The sequence below is a fragment of the Megalobrama amblycephala genome, linkage group LG24, assembly GCF_018812025.1.
Source record: "Megalobrama amblycephala isolate DHTTF-2021 linkage group LG24, ASM1881202v1, whole genome shotgun sequence".
Classification (NCBI taxonomy): domain Eukaryota; kingdom Metazoa; phylum Chordata; class Actinopteri; order Cypriniformes; family Xenocyprididae; genus Megalobrama; species Megalobrama amblycephala.
In genome coordinates this window covers 27,473,127-27,499,552 of record NC_063067.1, presented here as the reverse complement: position 1 = coordinate 27,499,552, position 26,426 = coordinate 27,473,127, and the positions used below count along the sequence as shown (strand labels likewise).

The window sequence follows — 26,426 nt, the reverse complement described above, 5'->3', positions numbered from 1 at the left end:
GACAAGAAGTGGATGACATTTTGCACAGGTGCCCTCTTTTACTTTCGGTCGCACCAGTGGTGACGTCAAAGGCTGCCGCCTGCCAATGTCAAGTTCATTGTCGTGTTTAGACTCATGCTTCAGACACCTGTCATGCCGGAGGCATTCCCCCCTATAGAGACCCCTAGGGGACACAGTGTCTTGTTTCCTATTCTCAGGGAACCATGGTTACATGCGTAACCTGAGACATTTTCTCACTTCACATTTCACGTTGCTCATAATTTGCCTGGGGTTAACAATTAATCCTGGGTATTCATAAGCAGTCCTTTCACACTATACATTGCTAAATCCAGGGTTAAGATCCTTATTTGCATATCTGTGGTGTCAGTATCGCTGATTGGACGAACACCACACAAGATAGTATAATTACATAAAGGGTCTAGTATTGCGCATCCTCATATCATATTGCTAACTGTACTTATCCAAGTTTATCCTGAATGGATTTTTTGGACTATAAAGGTAAGAATGAAATTTTTTTCTTTTTCCATTCCAGTTGTCTCATTTTCTGTAACCATTTGACATTTTTCCATGACTGTCAAAAGCATGTGAATATGAGGCATAAGACTTGAATATTCTATTCAAAAATATTGATATAAAAACCTTGTTTGAAGCAAAAATATATATTGTGATAAATATCATTATCATGAAATTACTCATACCATGATATAAGATTTTGGTCATATTGCCCACCCCTAATTACGAGGTGTGAAACGTTTCTTTACCCGGGTTTAAAAGCGGTGTTTAGAACAACAATAAAACAGGCTCAGTGTGAAAAGCTCTATTGATGACTAACTGGGGACCCTTCTTTTGCTATTTCACTTCATCCTGCAGGTCTTCCTATTGGCTGGTCGAAAAAGAAAAAAGAGTGCAACGTCAAATTATTTGATATCCATAGATGCCACTGACCTGTCACGGGGTGGAGATCATTTCATCGGAAAACTGAGGTAACTTGTCTGATATAAAATATACGCAAAATAAGTATGATTTCTGCACTACTGCACTTTTTTGCTTTGTGGCTTCTGTTCTTTTTAGGTCTAATCTCATGGGTACCAAGTTCACAGTGTTTGACAATGGTCTCAACCCTGACCGTGCCCTTAGGGACATGTCTAATGCCCGGCAAGAGCTAGCGGCTATCATTTACGTGAGTGCTCACTTCAGTTCCTCAACAGTCATCCTGGAGGTTGGAAAATCTTTAGAAGTTTCAAAGTAGATACTGGTGTTTCTTTCCAGGAGACAAATGTGTTGGGGTTTAAAGGGCCCAGAAAAATGACTGTGATCATCCCAGGCATGGATGACGACAACGAGCGAGTGCCGATATGTCCACGAACAGTGAGTTCAGTTACTGCTATATCTGACTCTGATGTATAACAACAAAGACAAGCAAATAAATTCACAATAAAGGCTCACGGGAAAAATGTGCTTTAACCTAATTTTTTGCAAAATTCCAAAAACCTTCCTATACATTAGGGGTGTAACAATACATATATTCATCCTGAACCATACGGTACGGATTTCATGGTTCAGTGCATACAGTCAGACGACGAATACAGTCAGTCACAGGAAATCCACACTCCAGTCCAGAAGGGGGCGCGTGCTGTAATGCTAGCCACTACAACAGGAAAAGAGCAGAAGAAGAAGAAGATGATGATCTATGCATAGACATGTTTACATGTATTCTCTCAACCTGTTTCAACAGCGGAAATGCATCACTAAAACAGCTTGAAAATAATATCTCGTGTAGCATTACATTTACCTCAGGCAAGTCATTTTGTGTCCACAGCATGTTACTTCACTGGAGAAATGAACTCTAGAGGGGTGCATTTCATTAAATATATGCACTATATTAGCTTATATATTCATTATATTTACTTTACCTGTTAGTAATATCTTATTTAATATATTTTTAAATAAATTTGTCATGAAAAAAGTTATGACAGTAACTGTGTAAATGATTATATTAAAAAAAATTGAGTGTTGATTATTATGTCTAAAAAGTAAATAAATAGCAACTGAATTTAATAGTTTGGGCTCTGTTGTTAATTGTAACATTTAATATTATAGTAATGTTGAGTTGGGTTTTTTATCCTTAAGAAAATATATATTATAATTGAATTTATTTAAAGAGAGGGACACGATTGGTTCAATAAATCACTGTTTAATACAAAAGAAGAAAAAATAAGCAATTTATGTTTAGTTTTCTCCCCCTGCTGTACCGAACCCATTACCAAACCGTGACTTCATTAGGTACGTACCGAACCGTCTTGTTTGTACACCGTTACACCCCTACTATACATACAACTGGTCCTTGATTCTAACAGTAACAAAAAAGCTTATGTGGCTTTAGCTATAATATGAAAGTAGAACTTTCACTTTTGAAGAATTTTGTTAGTCAGTGTTTAATTTAGTTTACTTGCCATAAATAAAGAACTTGAAATGCGTACATGCATCATATTTTCTGTTATGTACTAACAAATGCCATAAAAATGAATAAAACCCACAATAATTTCTGCCGTCATTAAAGCTAGCCAGTATGTGTTCTGCACATCAACACCTAGCTGGTTTTCCATTACAGATTTGCATTTTCTAAATGTCAATAAAAAAAACTATTGCGAAATGGCGGCATTTCCATTAGCTGATGTTAAGAGACTAAAATGTAATTTTTTCCTCTCGCGATCAGTCATTCCAAAAATCATGGCAATGGATGTTAGTAGGTTTAAGTATCTCACAGCCACTGCAATAGCAATTATTTTAATAGAAGGAGACATAGGCATGTTATCCAAGCATTAATGGTAAGAAAAGCTCCTTATACTTGAGAGCGGCTGCGTATGAGGTGTTTCTGGGTGTTTCTCCCTCATATCTGCTTCAAGGTCTTGATAAATTGTGGCATTTCTTTGGTGTTTAGAATCCAATATTTCCATAATTAATTTGTCTTTAATGAGTTTAATAAAGAACACTGTCTCATCTTCTGTCCAAACATACCATGCCATCTTTAAAGATTTATCAACTTTTACGTACCCCAGGTGACCTGTAAATGTGAAAAAATTGCAGTTTTGCAAAATATTCCTTTTTCAAATTGTCTGAAAAACCACCTTCTGCGAGCGTAAAACTTTTTTTGCGATATAAGGGTGTTTTTGTGAAATTTACGTTTTTCCCATTGGGCGTATTTTCAAGTCACAATTTCGATTTGCGCAGTATGAAGGGTAATGGGAACCCAGCTACTATGGTGTCAAGTGAAAATACTACTAATTTTTTTTTCTATGCGGAGTGTTATTTGATTTTAGTCAAACTGAACAAAAGAAACCACGATTTTCGATTAGACTGATATAAAAATGAAATTTAAATAAATGACACGGTCTTTAAAATGTTTTCAGTGTACAATCACCATTTCGTTCATGAACAACAATTCTGTTATTTTACCTGAAGGACAACGACAGTATACTTTTGCGCTACCAGAACAGACAGATGGATAACCTGATTGAACTCCACAACAAAACTCCAGTTTGGAATGATGACACTGCTTCCTATGTCCTCAACTTCTCTGGACGGGTCACACAAGCCTCTATCAAGAACTTCCAGATCGTCCACAGCAAAGACAGTGAGTGATACTGTCTTGATATTGCCAATTCTGTCAATGTCCTTTACCTCTTCCACTGGACTTACACAAAGGTTACAACTTTTCAATAGGACAAAATGTTACAAATTGAACCTTTTTGCATATGTCGTGTTGATAATTCTATATTATACAAATTGTACTTGTTTTGGTATTGTTACTATAATGAAAAAACTAAATGCTCTCTTTTTCAGATAGCTACATTGTGATGCAGTTTGGAAGGGTGGCAGATGATATGTTCACTCTGGACTATAATTACCCCATGTGTGCAGTACAAGCCTTTGCTATCGCTCTGTCCAGCTTTGATGGCAAATTGGCCTGCGAATGAACACAATGCACAAAATTTATGACCACGAGTCACATCTTTCCAATCAACACAATAAGTTCATCACCATGATGCAAGATGAAGAAAGATGTGCTATCTGATAACACGGGACATTTTTATGATTTTCACTGTGCCTGAATGCGATTGAGATACATTTAGCTTTCCTAGAAACAGAACAGGAACTGACAGTCAAAGCTAGGCAGTATAGATGCATGGGATGAATGCAGGCTACATAAAATGACTATTTGATTATATTTTGTGTTGTACTGAGAATTATGAATGTGTTGATTTTATATATATATATATATATATATATATATATATATATATATATATATATATATATATATATATATATATATATATAATATAAATAATATATATATATATATATATATATATAAAATATAAATATATATATAAAATCATATATATATAAATCAAAAGTAAATAAACATATGAAAACATAAGTCATTTTTTAACACATATTGTAAAATTTATTAGAATGTTTACTGAATTACAGTATCTTTTTTGTTGTTTAAACAAATTCTGTCAAAATGTGCATGCCTTTATATATATATATATATATATATATATATATATATATATATATATATATAATCTGAATCTCATATATATATATATATATATATATATATATAATATGAGATTCAGATATCTCCATATGATTCTAAATTAAATACTACATGTACTATAGTTTCATTGTTTGTTTGTTTGTTTTTTAAGTGTAACAAGCTGGAGGGGAAATGCGTAGCTATAAACTCAATTATACAATTATCCACACAAACATGACTTTTGATTGATCACTATGAGTACCTTATGATGAACTGGAGAAGTCATCCTTAGGGTGGTGCTGTTTCAACAAGGCTTTATGGTCTCAATACACCAGACTATTAATTCACAGGTTTCCAAGCTCTTCTCATCTGTTTAAATATGTTCAGTCCTCAACACTGTAATAAAAAGGGAAAATGTACTTTTTTCCACCCAAATCCGCCCCTTTGAGTATTATGCACTTTAAATTAGCTGTATGAAAAATAAAATGTTCATACAGCCTGTCAGATATGATTGAAATACATGTCCTGAGATATGATACTTGTCTATGTGGCAGTCGTAGGCATGTAAACACAGCAACCGAAAACTGTAACACATGGCCTGTCAGAAAACTCCCTGTCGATATTAACCAGTGGCATGATTCTGGGATGAGACTGACCAATAGCAAATGAGGGGGAGTGTCTGGGAAACATGTTTGGAAACATGCAATTCCTTTTGATGGCTAGTGGCTTTAGAAATTGCTTACAGCAGCTTAAGTTAGTTCACTTTCAAATGAAAAATACCCCAAGATTTACTCACCCTCAAGCCATCATAGGTGTATATGACTTTCTTCTTTCTGATGAATACAGTTTGAGTTATATTAATAAATATCCTGACACATCTGAGCTTAAAATAGCAATGAACGGGGCCAAAGAGTTTGAAGCTCAAGAAAGTGCATCCATCCATCAAAAATGTTCTCCACGAGGCCTTCTGAAGTGAAGTGATGCGTTTGTGTAAGAAAAATATCCATATTTAACAAGTTATAAAGTAAAATTCAACTTACGAAGAAAGTGTAATGCCTCTCGCAGTTCAAAACACTTCCTACGCCTTCCATATTCAACTTACGAAAAAAGTTTAAATGACATGACATCAGTTATGCTTTTTTTGTGAGTTCAATACAGGAGGCAGTCTGGTGGAAGCTAGAACTTGTCAGAATATGGATATTTTTCTTACACAAATGCATCACTTCGCTCCAGAAGGCCTTTATTAACACCCTGGAGCTGTGTGAAATATGTTTATGATGGATTGATGCACTTTCTTGAGCTTCATACTCGTTAATCCCATTCACTGCCATTATAAAGCTCGGATGCATCAGGATATTTATTAAAGGTGCCGTAGAACGTCTTTTTAAAAGATGTGATCTAAGTCTAAGGTGTCTACTGAATGTGTCTGTGAAGTTTCAGCTCAAAATACCTCCATAGATTTTTTTTTAATTAATTTTTTAACTGCCTATTTTGGGGCATCATTAAATATGTGCAGATTCAGGCTGCGGCCCCTTTAAATTCTCGTGCTCCCCGCCCCCGGAGCTCGTGCTTGCCTTTGTTTAAACAGCATAAACAAAGTTCACACAGCTAATATAACCCTCAAAATGGATCTTTACAAAGTGTTCATCATGCAGCATGTCTGGTATGGTATGCTTAAGTATGGTACTTATTTGAATGTTTACATTTGATTCTGAATGAGTTTGATGGTGCTCCGTGGCTAAAGCTAACATTACACACTGTTGGAGAGATTTATAAAGAATGAAGTTGTGTTTATGAATTATACAGACTGCAAGTGTTTAAAAAATTAAAATAACGACAGTCTTGTCTCCGTGAATACAGTAAGAAACGATGGTAACTTTAACCACATTTAACAGTACATTAGCAACATGCTAACGAAACATTTAGAAAGACAATTTACAAATATCACTAAAACTATCTTGATATCATGGATCATGTCAGTTATTATTGCTCCATCTGCCATTTTTCGCTATTGTTCTTGTTTGCTTACCTAGTCTGATGGTTCAGCTGTGCACATCCAGACGTCCTGCCCTTGTGTAATGCCTTGAACATGAGCTGGCATATGCATACATATTAATAATCCCGACTGTTACGTAACAGTCGGTGTTATGTTGAGATTCGCCTGTTCTTCGGAGGTCTTTTAAACAACTGAGATTTATATAAAAAGGAGGAAACAATGGTGTTTGAGACTCACTGTATGTCATTTCCATGTACTGTACTCTGTTATTCAACTATGCCAAGGTAAATTCAATTTTTAATTCTAGGGCACCTTTAATTTAACTCTGTGTTCATCAGAAAGAAGAAAGTCATATATGATGGCTTGTCGATGAGTAACTTTCATTTTAAAGTGAACTAAACCTTTAAATTAGGTGTGGTTTAATTTGATATGATACAGGTTTAAGTTTTGTCATGGAAGTGATTGTAAATAAAAACAACTTTACATACTTTACTGTACAATACTGACCTACATGAACTAACAATGAACAGTTGTATTTGTGTCTATTAATGTTAACAAAGATACTATAACTCATGTATTCCTCATGTTAGATTATTAACTGATGGGACCTTATAGTAAAGTGTTACCTGAAATCTAATAAATACGAAATTCATAGAAAGTTTAACATTGCTTAACAGGATATTTCACCCAAAAATAAAAAATCTGTTATCATTTACTCACCCTTATGTTGTTCCGAATCTGTGAGAACACAAAAGAAGATATTCTGTAGACAGTTGACATTAGCCACTGACTTCCATAGTATTATGGACGTCAATAGCTATTGTTACCAACATTCTTCAAAATATCTTCTTTTGTCTTCAACAGAAGAAAGAAACTCATACAGGTTCGGAAAAACATAAGGGTGAGTAAATGATGACAGAATTTTCATTTTTGGGTGAACTGTCCCTTTAAGTCGTTCATGGTCAAAATACTGTGTTTGTTATCAAGTTAGTTAGTCTAAAATAAATAAAACCAAATAAAATGTGCTATATATATATATATATATGTCCGTAATGCGCCTATAATGTCCCAAATAATTGGTAGACAAGAATAAAATAGAATGAATTATTAATATTAATATTAGTTCGCTGAGTCAGTATAGTAAAGTGCCAATCATGCCCAAAAATGCAGTCTAGATAAGTAGCATTCTAGGTTTTGAGACACACACACACACACACACACACACGATGGATGTCAACGCGTGAGATTTGCTCGTGAAGTTTGAGTGGGGTGGAGATTTGCCTCCCTCCTCCTCCATGACTCCTCCTCCAGCGCTCCGCTCGGATTCGCCGTGATTTCATACCGAAGTCATACTTCACATTCCAGCTTTACTGTCAAATCAGGAGAAATATTTCTTCAAAAACATCAGCGTGGTTTGTATTTGTAAATGAGCTCATGAGATAGAGCTTGAAATCCCATTTTTTGCGCCCAGCAGAGCAGAGGTTTGAGTTTAAGGTAAGTGCAAAACTCTTATTGCGCTCCTTTGTTTCATGCAGTCATTGCGCTCGCGCTGCAGTTTTTACATCATTCTCATTTTTGGCATTTTTTCGGAGCAGCTTCAGTGATGTTGCATTGCAAGCTCACACACGTGGGTATACAGATGTAAACTTATTAATGATATTTCAATACACACACGCAGCAGTAGAATATGAGCACTGTATGAGTATGAGAAAGTTTGTAGCCTTCTAATTCAGTGGAGCAAATGATTTTAATCATATATATTTATGGTTTCATGGTTTGTATCTCTAAATATTAACTAATGGACAACAGAGCTCATACAGCTTTCGTTTTTTAACTAAACTGACTACTATGTGTGTTTTATCCATGGTGTCAATCATCTTCTCTTCATTTTAATACATTTTTAAGTTATGTATTTGTTTATATATGCATATCAAATGTCAAAATGCACATTGATATTTGTAAAAAAAAAAAAAAAAAAAAAAAAAAGTGAATTGTCTAGTAGCCTAATTGTCCACATGACCTGATGTAAGCTGTGTGTCCAAAACCATGTTGTCTTTAAATACATGGTTTATTTTAGTTATTAATACAGGGCAGCTGTACATCAGAAAAAAAGACTGTTTATGATTCAACAATAAACTAGAAGTTTAAATCATTGTTTTTAGGTGTTGATTGCAGATGTTCACTACAAAAGTGAACATGCATAAATGTGTGTCAAGGAAAAAATGGTTGTAGTGTGTCAAATAATTCATGTAATATGGCAGCGTCTTTGTGTTTCATGTAGGTTAATGAGCTTTAAGCCTGTAAGAATTACTCAGAAAACCCAGCCTGTTAATGACGAAATGAAAATCTTCCTGCTTAGTGTTTTTTTTTCTCTCTCTTGAAGCCTTATGCTCGGCATTGTGTGTATAAAATGATCAGTCTCTACGATGATTCAGTTTCAGCTGTTAGAGGGAGTGTAATAATCCCATTCATCAGAAATAGTCTTTTAAGTCATTTAAGATCCCTTGCATCTTGGTCCAGTCATCACACGTGTCGGTTCAACGCGCCCCCTCAGTTTCACCGTGCAGAGATTGAACAGGTTTTTCAGGTCGAGTAAGGTTACAGTGAGCAATCAGAGGGGAATTTCTTGAAACAAATGTGACAGACTATAACAGTGGTGCCAAGAAAAAAAAAATTCAGAAGTTTCCTTGTTGAATTATGAACTCTTCTCTCACATTAATAGACGTTCATTGATCGGCCACCAAATTCCTTACAAATGCCTTCAGGTTTATCCAATTATATTCATCATTATTATTACAAAAATAACATCTTCATGATTGTCTTGTCATTTTTTTTACTTCTGACATCTGTTAAGCAAGAACACTGAACAGTTCCACATTAGTGGAGTACTGTATGATTTTTCCACTATTATATTCATTCATATGGGCAGTGATATTATGGATTTTTTTCTGAATATATAACCCAATGAGAGCAGGGTCATTCCATGTCAAACTAAACAAATTTTGGAAAATTCCACAGCTCAAATTTTTGATTTTTGTTAATGTTTTTTTCTGTTGAAAGACAAACATAAATAGCCAAAATATTAAATATCACGGATGAATATTTACTGAGTAATCCCCTATTTTGTTGAAGGGGGTTAAATGCCAATTTTCACCTGAGATTTGGAGCCAATTTTCAAGGGTGTAAAATGACTTTAGAAAGATGGAAGCATCGATATTTTATTTTCACACAGAGATTGGTAGATCTATTAGTAAAATCTGTCAACTTTAGCAAACTTTGTTTCATTATATGCCAACGATGACAGTTCAAAAATGGCAAAAAGCACTTCTTTTCCTCTTTAAATGCAATAAGTATCAGCTGTTTGCAAAGTGAACTACATTTTGTTTTCGATCACTGAAAATTGGTCAAATTCAACAATTTGAACATGCTTTGAGATCCTCATATCTATGGGACCGAACTATATAGGGCCTTGAAAATGAAGATTTCAAAAGGAAAGTTTATGAAGAATGAGAATCTAGAAGGATATTAAGATATCTTAAATATTTTTAGAGTTACAGGCATGCAAACTTTGGAAAAGGAATATTTATGGCACTCAGACAGGCATGTTCTATGCAAAAACATGAGATATATTTCTAGTTTCAACATTATATGTTCTTCAGATATTCCTGTTTAAAAGATAAAAAGTATCAGCTGTATGTAAAGTAACCCACATTTGGTTTTTGACCACTGAAAATGTGAACAATTTAACAATTTACTCATGGAGCCACATTAAGATCTCCATATCACTGGGATTGTACCATCAAGGGCCTTTAAAATGAAGATATCACAATAAAAGTTTGTTAAGAACCAGAATATAAAAGTATATTAAGATATCTATAATACTTCTTGAGTTACATGCATGGAAACTTGACACAAAACACAAAAAGGAGTGCTTTTTGCCATTTTTGAACGGTCACTGTTGGCATATAATAAAACAAAGATTTGGTAAAGTCAACATATTTTACTAATAGACCTACCAATCTCTGTGTGAAAATAAAATATTGATGCTGCCATCTTTCTAAAGTCTTTTTTACACACCTCTAATTTGGTTCCAAATCTCAGGTGAAAATCCCAATTTGTCCCCCTTCTACAAAATAGTGGATTACTCAGTATATATACATCTGTGACATTTAATACTTTGGCTTTCACCAATATTTATGTTTGTCTTTCAACAGAAAAAAATATTAACAAAATCAAAAATTTGAGCCAGGGACCTCTGGTTGAGTTGACACGGAATGACCCAGATGGAATTTTCTTTAAAAAAGAGTAGTTCACCCAAACACAAAAGTAGACATTTTTAAGAATATTGATAACCAGAAAGTTGACGGTAGCCATTGACTTCCAAAGTAGGAAAGAAAATAATGTCTACCGTCAACTTGTCTGGTTACCAACATTCTTAAAAATATCTTCTGTTGTGTTCAACAGAAGGAAGTAACTCATACGAGTTTGGAACAACATGAGAGTGAGTAAATGATGACAACATTTTTGAGTGAACTATCCCTTTAACACTTGCTGTGGAGCTTGAAGAGGGCCTGCAAAACATGACAAGTGTGTTTGGTGAGCTCACTGCTGTAAATAGCCTTGCAGTGTGTTCTTTGTGCTTCAGACCGGTATACTTACTGATCTACACAAGTAATGCTGTCCTCCTTTAGGGCTAGATTTTAGGGTTGACCCTTTTTTGTGTCTCTCGGCACCCGGGGCGTGGAGGTCAGGTGTGGTGCGTCTGTAAATCCAGACTTCAAAATTGTCACTCTTTGGTTCAATTTCCTGTTGATCATCTGGTGTTGGTCGATTTAGTCTGAACTTAGACATGTGTGACGGATTCTTTCCTCATGCGGTGTACAACTGCATTGTTTTCTTAGCCATATCATGGAAGAATTCAAGTTCAGTTTTCTGAGTAAAGGTCTATTTGGATGGCGTTTTTCGAGGTTCCCACAGAAGACTGATGCTTTGTACTAAAATCTAGTGAGTTGTCTCGTTTGACAGCGTTTTAGAGGGATAAAAGTGTGTCATTGTTTACTCACCCTCGTGTTATTCCAAACAAACCTTTGCATCTTCAGAATAAAAATGAAGGTATTTTCTCATCATTTTTAATGAATTGAGCAGTTTAATCCAAGTCTTCTGTAGAGACATGATCTATATGATGGAGAAATGTAGGTTTTTAATCATATATTGCATTACAATTGATCAATGCACATATAGAGAGCTCATCATATAAACACGAAAGCTCATACGTACTTGCTTGGTGCGCGAGAACGAACCTCATTGGTTCTCAAACATCAAGCAAGTTCGGTAGAGTTTCTGTGTTTAATATGGCCGTTTCTTAGTATGCGAATGCCGAAGTTCATTTCCAATACTCAAGAACGCAAGTTAAGCGAATGCATGAAAGTACCCGGATGTGTTCTTGATAGTGAAGATGTATCAAGTGCAGACTTGAGAGAGAATCGAACCGTCAGAATTCCCAGAAGTCATCGTGAGTGGATGACATACAGTTCGTTTTTCCAACTAGCCTGGCAAGACCGGTCTCCACGAGAATGCAAGTCTGTTCCTTGCATTCTTAGAATTAAGAAACAGCCACTATTTCATGAGCTCTATGTATGTGCATTGAATATATTTTCATTTGTATTTCCTAGATGAAGTCTTATGGGTTTGGAATGACATAAGGAAATAAATGAAGACTTAACTTTCATTTTTTTGGTGAGCTGTAGGTCTATAGGTGAGCATAGGCATGTACACTCTAAACATGCTGGGTTAAAAACAACCCAAGTTAGGTTGAAAATGGACAAACCCAGCGAATGGGTTGTTTTAACCCAGTAGTTGGGTTAAACATTTGCCTAAGTAGTTTTATTTAAATCAACTATTGTTTAAAAGTTACTGTATTGCTTGCTTAAAATGAACCCAAACAATAAACATTTATTATATTGCTTATTAATAAATGTATTGTTGCCTCTAGTAATTATGTGTCTAATTTTTAATTTCCAACCTATTTTGGGTTCATTTTAAGCCAGCCATATAGTCATTTTTAAACAATAGTTGAGTTAAAACTGCCCAGCATGTTGGGAAAACATTTAACCCAACCACTGGGTTAAAACTCTTGGGTTGTTTTTAACCCAGCATTTTTTAGAGTGTAGGGAACCTAATTATGCTACCTGAGAATACAACTTGATCGAGTTCTACTAAGGCAGCTTGGCACGTATTCTTCACCCAGAAGCTAATCTCAGAAAGCATTGTGACAAACATATTCAAGATGGCTGATATACTGAAAAGTATTGATAAAAAAAATGTAGTGTAATTCTAAATTCATTTTTGTACATTTTTTAAAAAATTTGTACTATGTTTAGTACACATTAGCTTAGCAACGCTAGCATTAAACTCTATTAAAATCAGGTGTGTTGAGTCTCTGGAGCAGAGCGCTGTTCTTGTGGAGTGTGGAGTTCGTGTTTATGTTCCAAATCAGTCATTTATGAGATCTGTGATGGTTCTCCTAAATGGTGATTTCACTTAAGTCTGGTTTCATTGGCTTTCCACAACTGTCGCCACGTGAGTTGATATGCTATGGAATGGCTACATATGCTATGGGCCACATGTTAGCAACCACAAGCATGTTGGTCAGGATCTAGGGTGTATGAATGTCTGGAGAGGAAATTGGGTGATGGACAGAGAGCATCTGGGACTCTGAGAGGAAGCCCCGTTGGAGATCATTATAATTCATATGTAAACATGCAATATAATTGATGGTTTAGGGTGACTGCACGCTAGGGTTTACAGCAGAAAACACTACTTAGAAGCAAGGATTTGTGATGTTCTGTCATACGTCCAAAAGCTGAGTAAATTGTAACGTTTGATGTTCCATTCTTTAATACAGGAAACCAATGATAATTCCAGAGAGTTGTGATTTTAGAATTTACATTTCTGTAGTCCCTTTGCTCTTTCCACTCCCTCAAAATGGAGCTTTCTTTAGTGTGTTTGCACCTTTATTAAAAAGGTTACATAGTGGTTAGTTCCCTGATATATTGAACCTTGGTGCTCAAGTGGGAAATGGGAGTTCAAATTCAGCTTGCAACATTCCTATTCAACTCTTCTTTGCCATATAATGTCTTGTCTTTTCTCTATTATCCATATCAGTAAAAGTGGCAAAAACGTTAAAAATAAAGACCCCAGTTTCTTTCAATTTAGTCCCTTTCCTTTGCTCTGCAGAACGAAAATATGTCTAACTCGATCTCATGAGAAAACGTATACGAGGTAGTGATTTTGTATTATTTTATACAGAGTTTGTATGAATTCATACAAGGTAGCGAATTCATACGAAATCATACAAATTCATGTGAAATTGCACAGATTCATGTGAAATCATATGAATTCTTAAAAAATTTTATGAATTCCGTACAGAACTTGTGCTTTCATACTTTCCAAAAGGTTACCATTTTGAGTGAAATAAAAGATTAATAATGTTAATAATGTTATTTTTATGTTCATTGTGCTAAAAATAATAAAATCGGATAAATCGCTTCTGTTTTATTTGTGTATTTAACATTTTTAGTGACAGATAAGCGAAGGCAGTGTGCATTCAGTTGACAGATGACAATTTGAAAATTCTTTTAGTTCCTTTGATTCAACCCACTTTTTCTTCATTTCCTCATCGTGTGTGTGTGTGTGTGTATTGGGGTGGGGGGGTGAGATTGCCTTAAGCTCTGAGAAAACTGCAGTAGCAGGTTGTACAGGTTTGACATGGGTTGGGTCCACGGAAGAAAGAGAGTGGCACTTCAATCTTCCCTCTTTTTAACATGTCTGTATCCTCTTTTTTGTGTCCGATGTAGAGTCTTTGACCTAGCATGTGTTAAGTACTTTACAGTGGCTGCCAGCTTTCTGGACATGTCAGTGGAGTAGTTGTCCCGCTTACTGTATTATCCAAGAAGATGTGATGAATATATTTGAACTTTGTGCAGATTAGATACAAATGTGTTCCTGAAAGAGTTTTGGCGATGTTTTGTAAGGTATTTCTCAAAGCCTTTTGGTTTATACAGTTATGAAGATCATACTCTAAAATAGGCAAAGCAATTCTCCATGTAGGGCAGTGTTAGTAGGATCTTGTCAAGTTGCCTGGTGAAATAAAACACTTAAACGCATGTTGAAACAGCATTTAGATTCATATATTATTTTAAACCATCAGAGAGTTCAGCATTACTTGGCCATGCCTTAAAATGCCGTCCTTATCTGTAATCTGATCTAGGGCAGCAGCTGCTCGTCTACTTGTTGCCCTGTTGTTCTTTCTGAAAGGGTGTGTGTGTTGGTGAGGAGCGTGCAAGAGGAGAGTTGTTGATGAGCAAAGGCCTTTTCCCTGTTGACAAGCATTGCAGCTGTTTTTCCAAGTCTCCAAAGAGAACAGTCTCTTGTCTGTGCTGCTTAACCCCTGTCAGATAAACCAAGACTGAATTTGTGAATTGCATGAAGGGTACGTTTACATGACAATAAAAAAAAAAAATGGAAAGGTTTTTCCTTTGCGTTTTTCGCATACAGCTGACAACGTTGTCAAAATTATCCCCATTCACACGGAACCGTGAAAATGAATAAAAACGCTGTATTATTCATTCTAGGCCTGTAGATGGCGATCAATGGACTGAATATGTAACACACACATGCAAAATTGCATTGTAGTTTTCAAACTTTGTGTTTTCTGGAACCTAAAATGCCATTGTCGTGTAAATGAACAGGCCAAAATGCATAAAAAGTTTTGCTTTTTTAGTTGAAAACGATGTCGTGTAAACAGACCCTAAATTAATTTTATCCATCTAGCACCATGAGATGCAGTATAGCTCAGAATATCTTGCCTCTGTTAGGTCTTGCTCTGATTCATAAAAACAAAATCAAAATATCAATAGCTCAATCAATCAGTTATATATTATATTATTATATTATAAAAATAATTTAAATATATATAAAACACAGCATAGTTTAAGGGTAAAACAGTTACTATGATGTGTAAACCTTTTCGTTCAGGAATGTTTTTGAAATAAGTTTCTTACGATCATCAAATATTTCTTGATAAATAATACAGTGACAGAACGATCAAAACAGTAACAGTAGTTGTGAAATATGATTACGATTTAAAATAACTGATTTTCTATTGTAATATATTTTAAAGGGTCATAATGTTTTTGTTTGTGTATCCTTAAATGCAAATGAGCTTCTGATCCCCACCCCCCTATCCAGAAGTGGGCTGTGCCTTTTTACAGCTCGTTCCTCGGCTCATTCCTCCAGGAGTATTGTCAAGTTGGGCTACTTTTAAGCTGTTCCCGCAGGTTAATTTTCTTTCCCGCAGGTTGATTTCCACCCCCGTACGTACGATTTCGGTGCTCCAACACCCCCAAAATACCCCCCAGACGTACAAATTCAATTGACAATTCAGCTGCCCAATGGAGAGAGTTGCATTAGGCTACTTTTGAATCACCATCGGGCTACTTTTAGTAACCAAAAAATATGGGGCTATTTTAACAGAATGCTTTTTGTTGCATTGTACTGCAATGTTTTTCCATTATTTTATATGTAAACATGCGCTAGACGGACCCTGCATTTTTTTTTTCTCCCAGTGGAAAACGCAAGATGTCGAGATGACTTTTAACGTTGAGCACTGCATTTTTAGAACGCTGTTTCCTGCATAAGACGCTGCAAAAGATGCGAGATGCGAGCGCAATGGTCAAAAACGTCCATCTAGTAGAGCAGTGGAATGGAAAAATACGTTCTGTGTGTCATTGATACAGCCAACAACAGAATATTAAGATTGTCTAAGCTACGTGATAAACATTCTTGTGTTTCCAAAATGCTCTGGCAAGGAGATAAACATGGCGGACTGTGTACAGCTGACTCAGGGTATGGAGCTAAGCTAACAGAGGCAGATTGTGTCACCAGTCGTGGGCGGGGCCTGTTACACTGTGATGTCTGCGTGTAAGCAAATGACTGTCTATAGCAGCAGGTATCAAGATTCATCATTCAAAAAGGGAAAACGAAACTACGACTGCAGATATTCAAACCGTAAACAAAGTGGTGCTTGCTTACCATTTTGAATATCAATTACACTGATCACTTTCTTCATTCCAGTTGGCTCATGTTGTTATGTTAAATCTTGCAATGCTCAGGTAAGATGACGTATAGTTATAACAGTGCTCATGTCTTGACTTCTTTGCTCGTTTTCATCACTTTTGATTTATTCTCGTGCACTGGCTCGTTCACTAAACTGAACGGCAAATAAAAAAAAATAAAAAAAATTGAAATAGAAGTCTTTTATAAAATTAAAATGTCTTTATTGTTTATTGTATAACATCTTTATCATCTTTGATCAACATCAACATTTCAGTCAACCAATCAGATTTGAGATACAAGTTTACAGTTTATGTCAATTTTAGTCTTACACTATAAAAAATCATAATCTGCCGTTTTCTCAACTTTAGATTTTTTTACAGTGTACAACCAGAGCTTCAGTGTTACTCACCCATCATTTCCATCTGATTTCAAGGATAACTTATGGGTAGGCTTAGGTTTAGTGGTAGGGATATGGTAAAGACTACATTTTCGGACAGGAATGTTGATCCAGGAACATGTTTAACTTGGCAAAATCACGGTGACCAAGATGACGTCAGTGTAATTTTGGGGTGAAAAGCGAAGCCAACATATTCTAGAGCTTTCATGAGATTCACCCAGCGAACAGTTTGCTCAAACAAATATACCCACCCTCAAAGTGTTTATAATAGCACAGTGTGATGGTTAAAGGTTTAGACAAGATGCTTCTTTAATGAACACTGGTTATCCATCAAGAGTGTTGGATGCTTTTGGTTTGTCACTTGATTCTGTAACCCAATGTCTGTTCAGAGGCCAGGCGCTGCTGGTGTCGGTGGGTGACCTTTTCATGATGTCAGCTCACAGATAAGGCAACATGTCTGAAACCAAGGTCAATATTTACTCATCGGAAATACACACCAAACACAAGCAAGAAAATGCCCAATTCAAGACTGCAGAATGCCCAACTTGCTATTGTTTTGTATTATTTTTAATACGCTCCTGGATTCCATGGTCAGGTTCTGAATTGTTTCAGGCCTAGTAACCCATGTCTTGATAGCACTGGCTTGCAGGAGTGCTGTGTTATGAACCCAATACACCTAAAACAGCAGTATTGTCCTTGGGGAGCTCTGTGTGTTTCCTGAGCCTTAGTGGATGCCTAAATTGGTCAGGCAACCCTCACTCCCACTCCCACCCCCTATGATTTCCCTGTTCTTCAGGCCTTTTTTGGACTGGGGTGCTCGTAAGCGAGAGGGAAGGAGAGAAGAGGGCGGGAGGGGATGGACGGAGGTGTGGGTGACACAACAGATCTCCTGAGGGAGAGAGAGAGATGGACAGAGAGTGTGTTAGCGACACTGTAGCTTTCTTAATAAGGGCATGTCTGGAATGTCAGCCCTTCTCTCTCTGTAGGTCCATACCAGTGGTCTCCTCTAGTACCTCTTTATGATGACCGCTTTGGCTGTTTCTGACAGTCCAAGTTGTAACATATTTGCCATATTATATTATGCCATATTAGAGTCACTAGTTGGGATGGGTCCTTAAAGCCCTTAATCCTTTTGTAAAAATTTCAGAGTTGGCACATCTGTGAATTACTGCAGACATGGAATTGAGCCAGAAAAGTGTAACTGGGAAAATTGTATTGATGTTTTTTTCAAAATATAAAGGATTAGTTAACTTTCAAATAAAATTTTCTTGATAATTTACTCACCCCCATATCATCCAAGATGTCCATGTCCTTCTTTCTTCCCAATTCAACTTACGGAACGAAAGCAGCGCAGTTACATTTTTTCCATAGGTAGAATAGGGAAGGCGTAGGACATACAGCGTAAGCTTTTTGAAGAATACGAAAGTGCGGTTTTGGCGGAGCCACTTGGAAGGCGATCATTTGTTTATATAAAGCATATACATTTACATTTTTTTCAAAAGTGACCAATTGTTTCGCTAGATTAGACCCTTATTCCTCGTCTGGTATCGTTTAAAGCCCTTTGAAGCTGCACTGAAACTGTAATTTTGACCTTCAACCGTCTGGAGGCCACTGAAGTCCACTATAAGGAGAATAATCCTGGAATGTTTTCATCAAAAACCTTAATTTTTTTTTGACTGAAGAAAGAAAGACATGGACATCTTGGATGACGTGGGGGTGAGTAAATTATCAGGAATTTTTTATTTGAAAGTGAACTAATCCTTTAAAAGTAGCAGTTAGCAGTGACAAATCTATTGAAAACCTTTTTTTTTTTTTGTCTTGGAGAATGTTGCAGTATTATTGAATGAGGAGAGCAGAGCGCTCACCAAATCCTTGGCCACAAAAATGCTTTGTGGGCAGTTCTTATTAGTTTACTCTGTTTTTCAGATTCATTTTGCATATGGCCTCAGTGACTTCGGTAAAGAATGAAGGCCCAAATGGTAATTTCCTTAAGATGAATACCAGCCTGTTTGTTTTTAGAGAAGTCAGGGGCCGTTATTATAGATCACATAATTATATATACTGGACACGACAGTTCAGAAGTTTGGGATCAATAAGATTTTAAACAATAATACTTTTATTCAGCAAGAACACATTAAATTGACCAAAAGTGGCACTAAAGACATTAATAATGTTACACAAGATTTCTATTTCAAATAAATGTGGTTCTTTTGAGCTTTCTATTCATCAAAGAATCCTGAAATTAAAAATGTATCACGATTTCCACAGAAATATGAAGCTGTTTTCAACATTGATAATAATCAGAAATGTTTCTTGAGCATCAAATCAGCATATTACAATGATTTCTGAAGGATCATGTGACACTGAAGACTGGAGTGATGATGCTGAAAATTCAGCTTTGATCACAGGAATAAATTACATTTTACAATATATTACAAAACAGTTCAATTGAATTGTAATAATATTTCACAGTATTATAGTTTTTACCGTATTTTTGATCTTTGGTGAGAATAATAGACTTACTATTTGAGCGGCAGTATATACAGTAGGCTTATGATTTTGTTTATGCAGTGCATTGAAATGTTACTTGTGGGGTTGTAATCGCAAAATATTCAATATGATTTTGTTAACGGCAAAAAATTAAGAAACATTATATTAAATAAATATTATAAATATTGTATTGTTTTTAAGGTGCTTTGAATTTGGCCAGGTTTGATTCATTTTTGCGAATCAGTTCTTTCTGCTTCAATTAATTGAATCAGTGATATTATATTATTTTGTCATATACACAGTCATAAAAAGGGTTGAAAAGAATGTAACAGTATGTTGATATGCACGCAACCCTACTGCATTGAGAAGATTTGTGAACTTCCACAGTCTACTTTTACCACGATATTGTCCAGTCTTGCTCAGCCTGTCTTGTTGACACCAAGGAAATGTATCAGTGCCTTCAGTTGGTTCTCTTGATTTTCAATACCAGTGCTATTAATACTCTCCAGCTCACGAAAGCTGTAAAAGCACGTCCTTGAAAATCTGATATCTCGTCACCTGAACTTCACTTGACATCAGGAGTCTGAAAAATCTGGCGCCTTGCTCGGCAGCTCAGTGTGTCCTCTGCTCCGACAGCCATTTTGTCTTTCCTGTCCAATTCTCCTCTTTCCGCCGTCGCATAATGGGATAAACTTGATTGACAGGGCATATGCAAATGATTATATGATCCTGAAAGATTCTTTATTTAAAGTAGGGGTGGGAAAAGCTTCCAAAGGGAGATTCATGGTCACACCATCTGGAGTGATAGTAACTGTCAACCCTCCTATTGGTCTTCTTGAGCCGTCTCAATTAACCAATTATTGTAAGACAGTCTGGAAGGGGCAGCTGATGCTCCTCTAAAGTCAGCTGGAAGACTTTTTGCTTTTATTCACTGACCTCGTGTCTTTCCAAACCTGTGTACCTTCTTCCACAGAACACAAAATGAGATATATTGAAGAATCTTAATGTAGTTGTTTCCATACAACAACAGTTCATAAATGGGTGCAATGACATCACACTATTCTTTTGTGTCCATATGGTTAAGTTCAAATTTAAAACGGTTAAAATTACATTAATTACATTTGCAAATTACTTGTATACATTCTCTTTTTTGAGGACAAAGTCGAAAATGTCTGATTTTAATTCATTTTGAGAGAATATTTGGGGGATGATTGCAAAAATGTCAATGTGGTACTGTAAAACTGTAAAAACTGTACCAAATAATTCATCTTGGTGATAGTTCATCAAGGTGAAATTCTCAATAAAAAAAATCTCAGAAAATAAAACTAAATGGAACACCATTGTTCTGGGTATTATAATTAATTTTGGGGAATCCATGTGAGTCAAATCAAATTCCTGAAGTGTCAAGGTGGTGTAACCACCTTTCAAGGAGCCATTTTGTCCAAATTGTGCAAGAAGACCATGTGACATGAGTATTCAACTTTTTTAAATATACCCTCCAAGGCCATGCATTTACATAGGTGTCCATGATCAATCAAATTTGAATTTTATCAAATTTGATTTTAAATTGAAATGTCAAATGGTGTAACCGGTTACACCATTTGACTCCTATTACAAGCCTTTCTGTTATAGGGGCCAATTTAGTCAAATATGCCCTAGTTTATGATGCTTAATATAAACTTACCTACTATTTGGACCTATTTTCAAGTGTTTTTTTTTTTTTTTTATTTCACCTTTTTTAAACAAGATCAACTATTTGGTACAAAGTTTTTACGGTTATACCACATTGACATTTTTTGCAATCATCCTCCAACTATTCTCTCAAAATGAATTAAAACAGACTTGGTCCTCAAAAAAGGGAATGTATGCAAGTAATTTGCTCAATTTATTTTGAAATTTTAACCCTTTTAAATTTAATTAAACCATATGGACACAAAAAAATTATGTCACGTCATTGACCCAAATACCACAGCTGCTAAGCTCCACAATGATTAAAAAAAAACAGTATTTAAGTAATCCATATGACTTGTGTGCTATATTTTTCAAATCTTCAGAAGCCACACAATAGTTTTGAATGAGGAGCAGACCAAAATTTAAAGGTGCCCTCGAATGAAAAATTGAATTTATCTTGGCATAGTCAAATAACAAGAGTTCAGTACATGGAAATGACATACAGTGAGTCTCAAACAACATTGTTTCCTCCTTCTTATATAAATCTCATTTGTTTAAAAGACCTCCGAAGAACAAGGCGAATCTCAACATAACACCGACTGTTACGTAACAGTCGGGGTGTACACCCCAATATTTGCATATTCCAGCCCATGTTCCCAACATTATGAAAGGCATTAGACAAGGGCAGCCAGTATTAACGTCTGGATCTGCACAGGTGAATCATCAGACTAGGTAAGCAAGCAAGAACAATAGCGAAAATGGCAGATGGAGCAATAATAACTGACATGATCCATGATATCTTGATATTTTTAGTGATATTTGTAAATTGTCTTTCTAAATGTTTCGTTAGCATGTTGCTAATGTACTGTTAAATGTGGTTAAAGTTACCATCGTTTCTTACTGTATTCACGGAGACAAGAGCCGTCGCTATTTTAAACACTATTTTTAAACACTTGCAGTCTGTATAATTCATAGACACAACTTCATTCTTTATAAATCTCTCCAACAGTGTTGCATTAGCCGTTAGCCACGGAGCACAGCCTCAAATTCAATCAAAATCAAATGTAAACAATATAACAGTATACAATGCTCACATAATCCGACGCATGCATGCCGCATGCATGATGAACACTTTGTAAAGATCCATTTGAGGGTTATATTAGCTGTGTAAACTTTGTTTATGCACTGTTCAAGGCAAGCGCGAGCTCCGTGGGTGTGGAGCACGAGAATTAAAGGGCCAGTAGCCCTGAATCAGCTCATTTATAACGATGCCCCAAAATAGGCAGTTAAAAAAATGAATTTAAAAAAATCTATGGGGTATTTTGAGCTGAAACTTCACAGACACATTCAGGGGACACCTTAGACTTTTATATTACATCTTTTTATAAAAAGTTCTAGGGCACCTTTAAGTATTTATTCACTGAAATCCTTCCCCTCCAGTGAGTTGTTAATTCAGGGACAATTGTGACCTGTTCATGAACGAATCAGTTCATTTCTTGCACAAATTGTTCAGTCCGATTTGTGACTCAGACAAACTGGTTCTTTCACTGATTTGGTCCTAGAGTTGAACTCAGGGTGTGTTCACACTTGTTGTTCGGTTCTCTTGGTTCTTTTGAGCCAAACTAGAGCTGCACGATTTGTAGAAAAAATCTAATTTCGATTTTTCTGGTTAAAATCGTGATTTAAATTGTGATTTATAAAAAACAAAAGAAAAAAAAAAAAACTTTATAAACAATACCAGGTTTGTTTTGCTTGTTTGTAGGGCTATTGCATTATTGCTAAAAAATATTAAACCAAATAAGAAATACTACTATTGTAATAACTTTCATTATTAAAAATAAAAATAGAGTATTTAATGATAAATATAACTATAATTATTAGAAAATTATAATATTTTATTTCACAGAAAACTTTTATAAAAAAATGCAGGGTTACCCGTTAACATGCAAGCTAGCCTATGACTATAAATAATTAGAAAGGTCTAAGGATTTACTATAAAATATTATTATGATAAAAATTTGTGACAATAATGTCTTTATTTTTGTCACAAGGTATGAAATATGTGCTTCTTATGCATCCAATGTGGGGGGAAAAAAAACCCTGTACACTTCTGTACATTGGAGAAAAACATATTGATTATATGCTTCCCTCAAAGTTCTTTAGAGAAAAGAATTTTTCCTATTTTTACCAATAATAGGATTGAGTGAGCATTACTTGCCGCTAAACACGTCTGTTTCCGATACTCCAAATATGTCTTGCAGAAGTATCACAATATAATGCATGTTGTTCCAGGAAATCCCATATGGGCATCATACTATCACTGTGACTGAATAAAAAGAAGATAGAAATGCTTTGATTAATTAAGCATGAATATAATAAACACATGACTACAACAATATATGGTTCAATATATCTGTCTTCTTCAAGCCTTCTCGGGTATTTCCATAATAATAAAGTATATTTATAATTCATTGCTAATCAAAATGTTATTTCAAACACTTGACTGATGTTATGAAGTGAGTTTGGAGTAAAAACACATTATTAAATGTTGTCTTTTATTGGACAAGAGGTTCATAAATGCTTCTCATGTTTGGAAAGTTTGTATGTTTGATGTATGTTGCTTTTTCAAAGACAGTGCTTTCAGATGTAGTGTTATTTACTACTGATCACAGAGCAGCTCTTCACTAATACGCTGTGTACATATTTATTTAATTAAAAATCTGAAAAAAAAAAAAAAAAAAAAAAATCGCAGACTTTGCAACGTTATAATCGCACTAATCCAAAAATATCTATTTCGATTTGATTCCAATTAATGTTCTGGGATAAATGCGCTCGTTGTGTGTAAATATCATGGTATCTTGACCAGCTGAGAACTCTTGAAGAGTTTATAAAATGAGTAAAGGAGTCAAAACAGCATCAGAAAATCCTCTGTTGCTCACAACCAAAGATTTGCTTTGAGGAGACAGCATTTCTGACGCTTGTATCGAACTGTAATTTTGTGTTTTTGGTCCGTTTAGATGTCTTTGGTCCATGTTGCCCTCATATTTCAGTGGTTTCTGTCCGCTTGTTTGGTGCGCACTAGGGTTCGGATGGCAGCGTTCACACTTATTCAAATGAACTGGACTCGCATCAGTTTGTTTTAATCAAACCTGCCAAGTGTGAACACACCCTCAATTATCCGTTGATTAACAGCTAACAGATTCTCAATGAATAAAGACATAATAATAATAATAATAATAATAATAATAATTCCTTACATTTATATAGCGCTTTTCTGGGCACTCAAAGCGCTTTACATATTGAAGGGGGGATCTCCTCAACCACCACCAATGTGCAGCATCCACCTGGATGATGCGACGGCAGCCATATTGCGCCAGAACGCCCACCACACACCGGCTTATTGGTGGAGAGGAGACATAGTGATGAAGCCAATCAGTGTATGGGGATGATTAGGAGGCCATGATGGACAGAGGCCAATGGGCAAATTTGGCCAGGATGTCGGGGTTACACCCTACTCTTTTCGAAGGACATCCTGGGATTTTTAATGACCACAGAGAGTCAGGACCTCGGTTTAACGTCTCATCCGAAGGACGAGAGGATACATTTCAGTCTGTTCATATAAAATAGAGAATGAGATGTATGGGCTTTCATGTTGCTTTTATGGTAGGTTTTTTTTGTAATTTTTTAGCTTAAATTTGCACTGAAACGGAAGTAGTCACAGATCTTTTCGTACTGTGAAGTACATGTGAGAGAAATAGATTATCGAAAGGAAAAAATGTAGGTTGGGACTTGATTCTGTGCATCAGTTGATTGGATGGAGGAAGATCTGATTGTGAAAGAAAGGGGCGGGATTTAAGTGGGCTAAATGATTAGAAAACTCACCTTAAAAAAAAAAGAGTTATGACATTTTGATTAAAAACTGCGAGTTCAAAGCCTTTTTTTATTGAAATCTATGAATTGTTCACACTGGGATAAATAACATGCATTTAGAAAATAGTCAATTTTCGATTTCCAATTTCATGCCCAATGTGGTCACTATGAGCTCATTGTAGAAAAAAAGCTGTGTGAAGATTCCTCAACAATGCATTTTTGTGTTTTACAGTGTTTTTAAACAATTTTCATTTTTAAATGACAGAACTGAACATTTTGGGTGAACTATTCCTTTGATTGTGACCTCCTGTTTTAACGACATCTATCTCTCTCCTAGTCCTGGGTGTGAGGGCTCACGTAGGGGCCCAGGTGGAGCCGCCACCATTGCAGCCAACGAGTGGAGCGCCAACGAGAGCCCGGAGGAGGGGCAGGAGGATGGAGTGGATGGGATGGACAAGGCCGGAATGGACGGGGATGCGGAGGGTGTCTGGAGCCCTGACATCGAACAAAGTTTTCAGGAGGCTCTGGCCATTTATCCACCCTGTGGCCGCAGAAAGATCATCCTTTCAGATGAAGGAAAGATGTATGGTGAGTCTTGGAGAGCTGAATACCCCCAGTGAGAGTTGCTTGATGGATTTACTTTGCCGGCAAAGCATTAGAAACTTGAGAGAGTAGAAGTCATAAGACAGATTCCTAGAAGTCCCTAAAATGGATCAGCTATTTATTGCAGCAGTGCTGTTGTTGGAAAAAATGTAGTGAAACAAGGTAAGGACAAAAAGGGTCAAGTCATGTTGTGGGGGTTTTACTTAAGTGAATCGGAGGGTGAACTTATGACACTCCCCACCTCCAGATTTTCCCGTTCCCACACGGGATCCACTAACTGGAATGCTGTGTCTCCCATTTAAGTCAGCATTCTCAGTAAAGCATGAGTCAGCCTCCTGACTCAAGTGTGACATTTTTCTTTTTATCATAGCCATTACTGGCTGTATGATTCAGACTTGACAATAAACAGAGTTGCCTTCATGCTTGATCCATTTCAGTCTCATCAACTATTAAAATACTTGATACTTTAAAGGAGTGGATTCCTGTTTGTTTGGAGTTTATAGTGTTACACATTACTGAGACGTGTCTGGCTTCTGCCAAGCACAGCTTTTCTAAAAGCAGGTCAGTTTGTAACAGTTTACAGGCCAACTAGAGTTAGATAAAGCAAACATTATCAGTTTTTTTTTAATTAAAAAATGAAACATGTATAGTTCTAGGCTCTAATATTTAACCTTTAAGCCATTATTTATATTAAGCTGGATTTTTTGTCCCAAATACTTTACTTTTATTTACTG

General features: G+C 35.9%; 2 protein-coding genes across 17 annotated transcripts in view; both read left to right on the top strand.

The window, feature by feature from the left end:
• tulp1a (TUB like protein 1a) overlaps positions 1-4,051 on the top strand; it is a 51,019-nt gene extending 46,968 nt beyond the window's left edge. For all 9 annotated transcript variants that reach the window (XM_048177849.1, XM_048177847.1, XM_048177850.1 and 6 more), the window contains 5 exons: positions 871-983; positions 1,072-1,180; positions 1,270-1,368; positions 3,463-3,634; positions 3,844-4,051. In XM_048177849.1, coding sequence (XP_048033806.1) covers positions 871-983; positions 1,072-1,180; positions 1,270-1,368; positions 3,463-3,634; positions 3,844-3,977 — 627 coding nt within the window. In that variant the 3' untranslated portion in view covers positions 3,978-4,051. The remainder of the gene's footprint in view (positions 1-870; positions 984-1,071; positions 1,181-1,269; positions 1,369-3,462; positions 3,635-3,843) is intronic.
• Positions 4,052-7,799: 3,748 nt separating this feature from the next.
• tead3a (TEA domain family member 3 a) overlaps positions 7,800-26,426 on the top strand; it is a 53,331-nt gene continuing 34,704 nt past the window's right edge. For 3 of the 8 annotated variants that reach the window (XM_048177862.1, XM_048177860.1, XM_048177861.1), the window contains exons 1-2: positions 7,802-8,039; positions 25,427-25,677. In XM_048177862.1, the coding sequence (XP_048033819.1) occupies positions 25,539-25,677 (139 nt within the window). In that variant the 5' untranslated portion in view covers positions 7,802-8,039; positions 25,427-25,538. Of the gene's footprint in view, positions 8,040-25,426; positions 25,678-26,426 lie in introns of all 8 variants that reach the window. The other 5 variants (XM_048177863.1, XM_048177857.1, XM_048177859.1 and 2 more) reach the window with 4 other exon arrangements.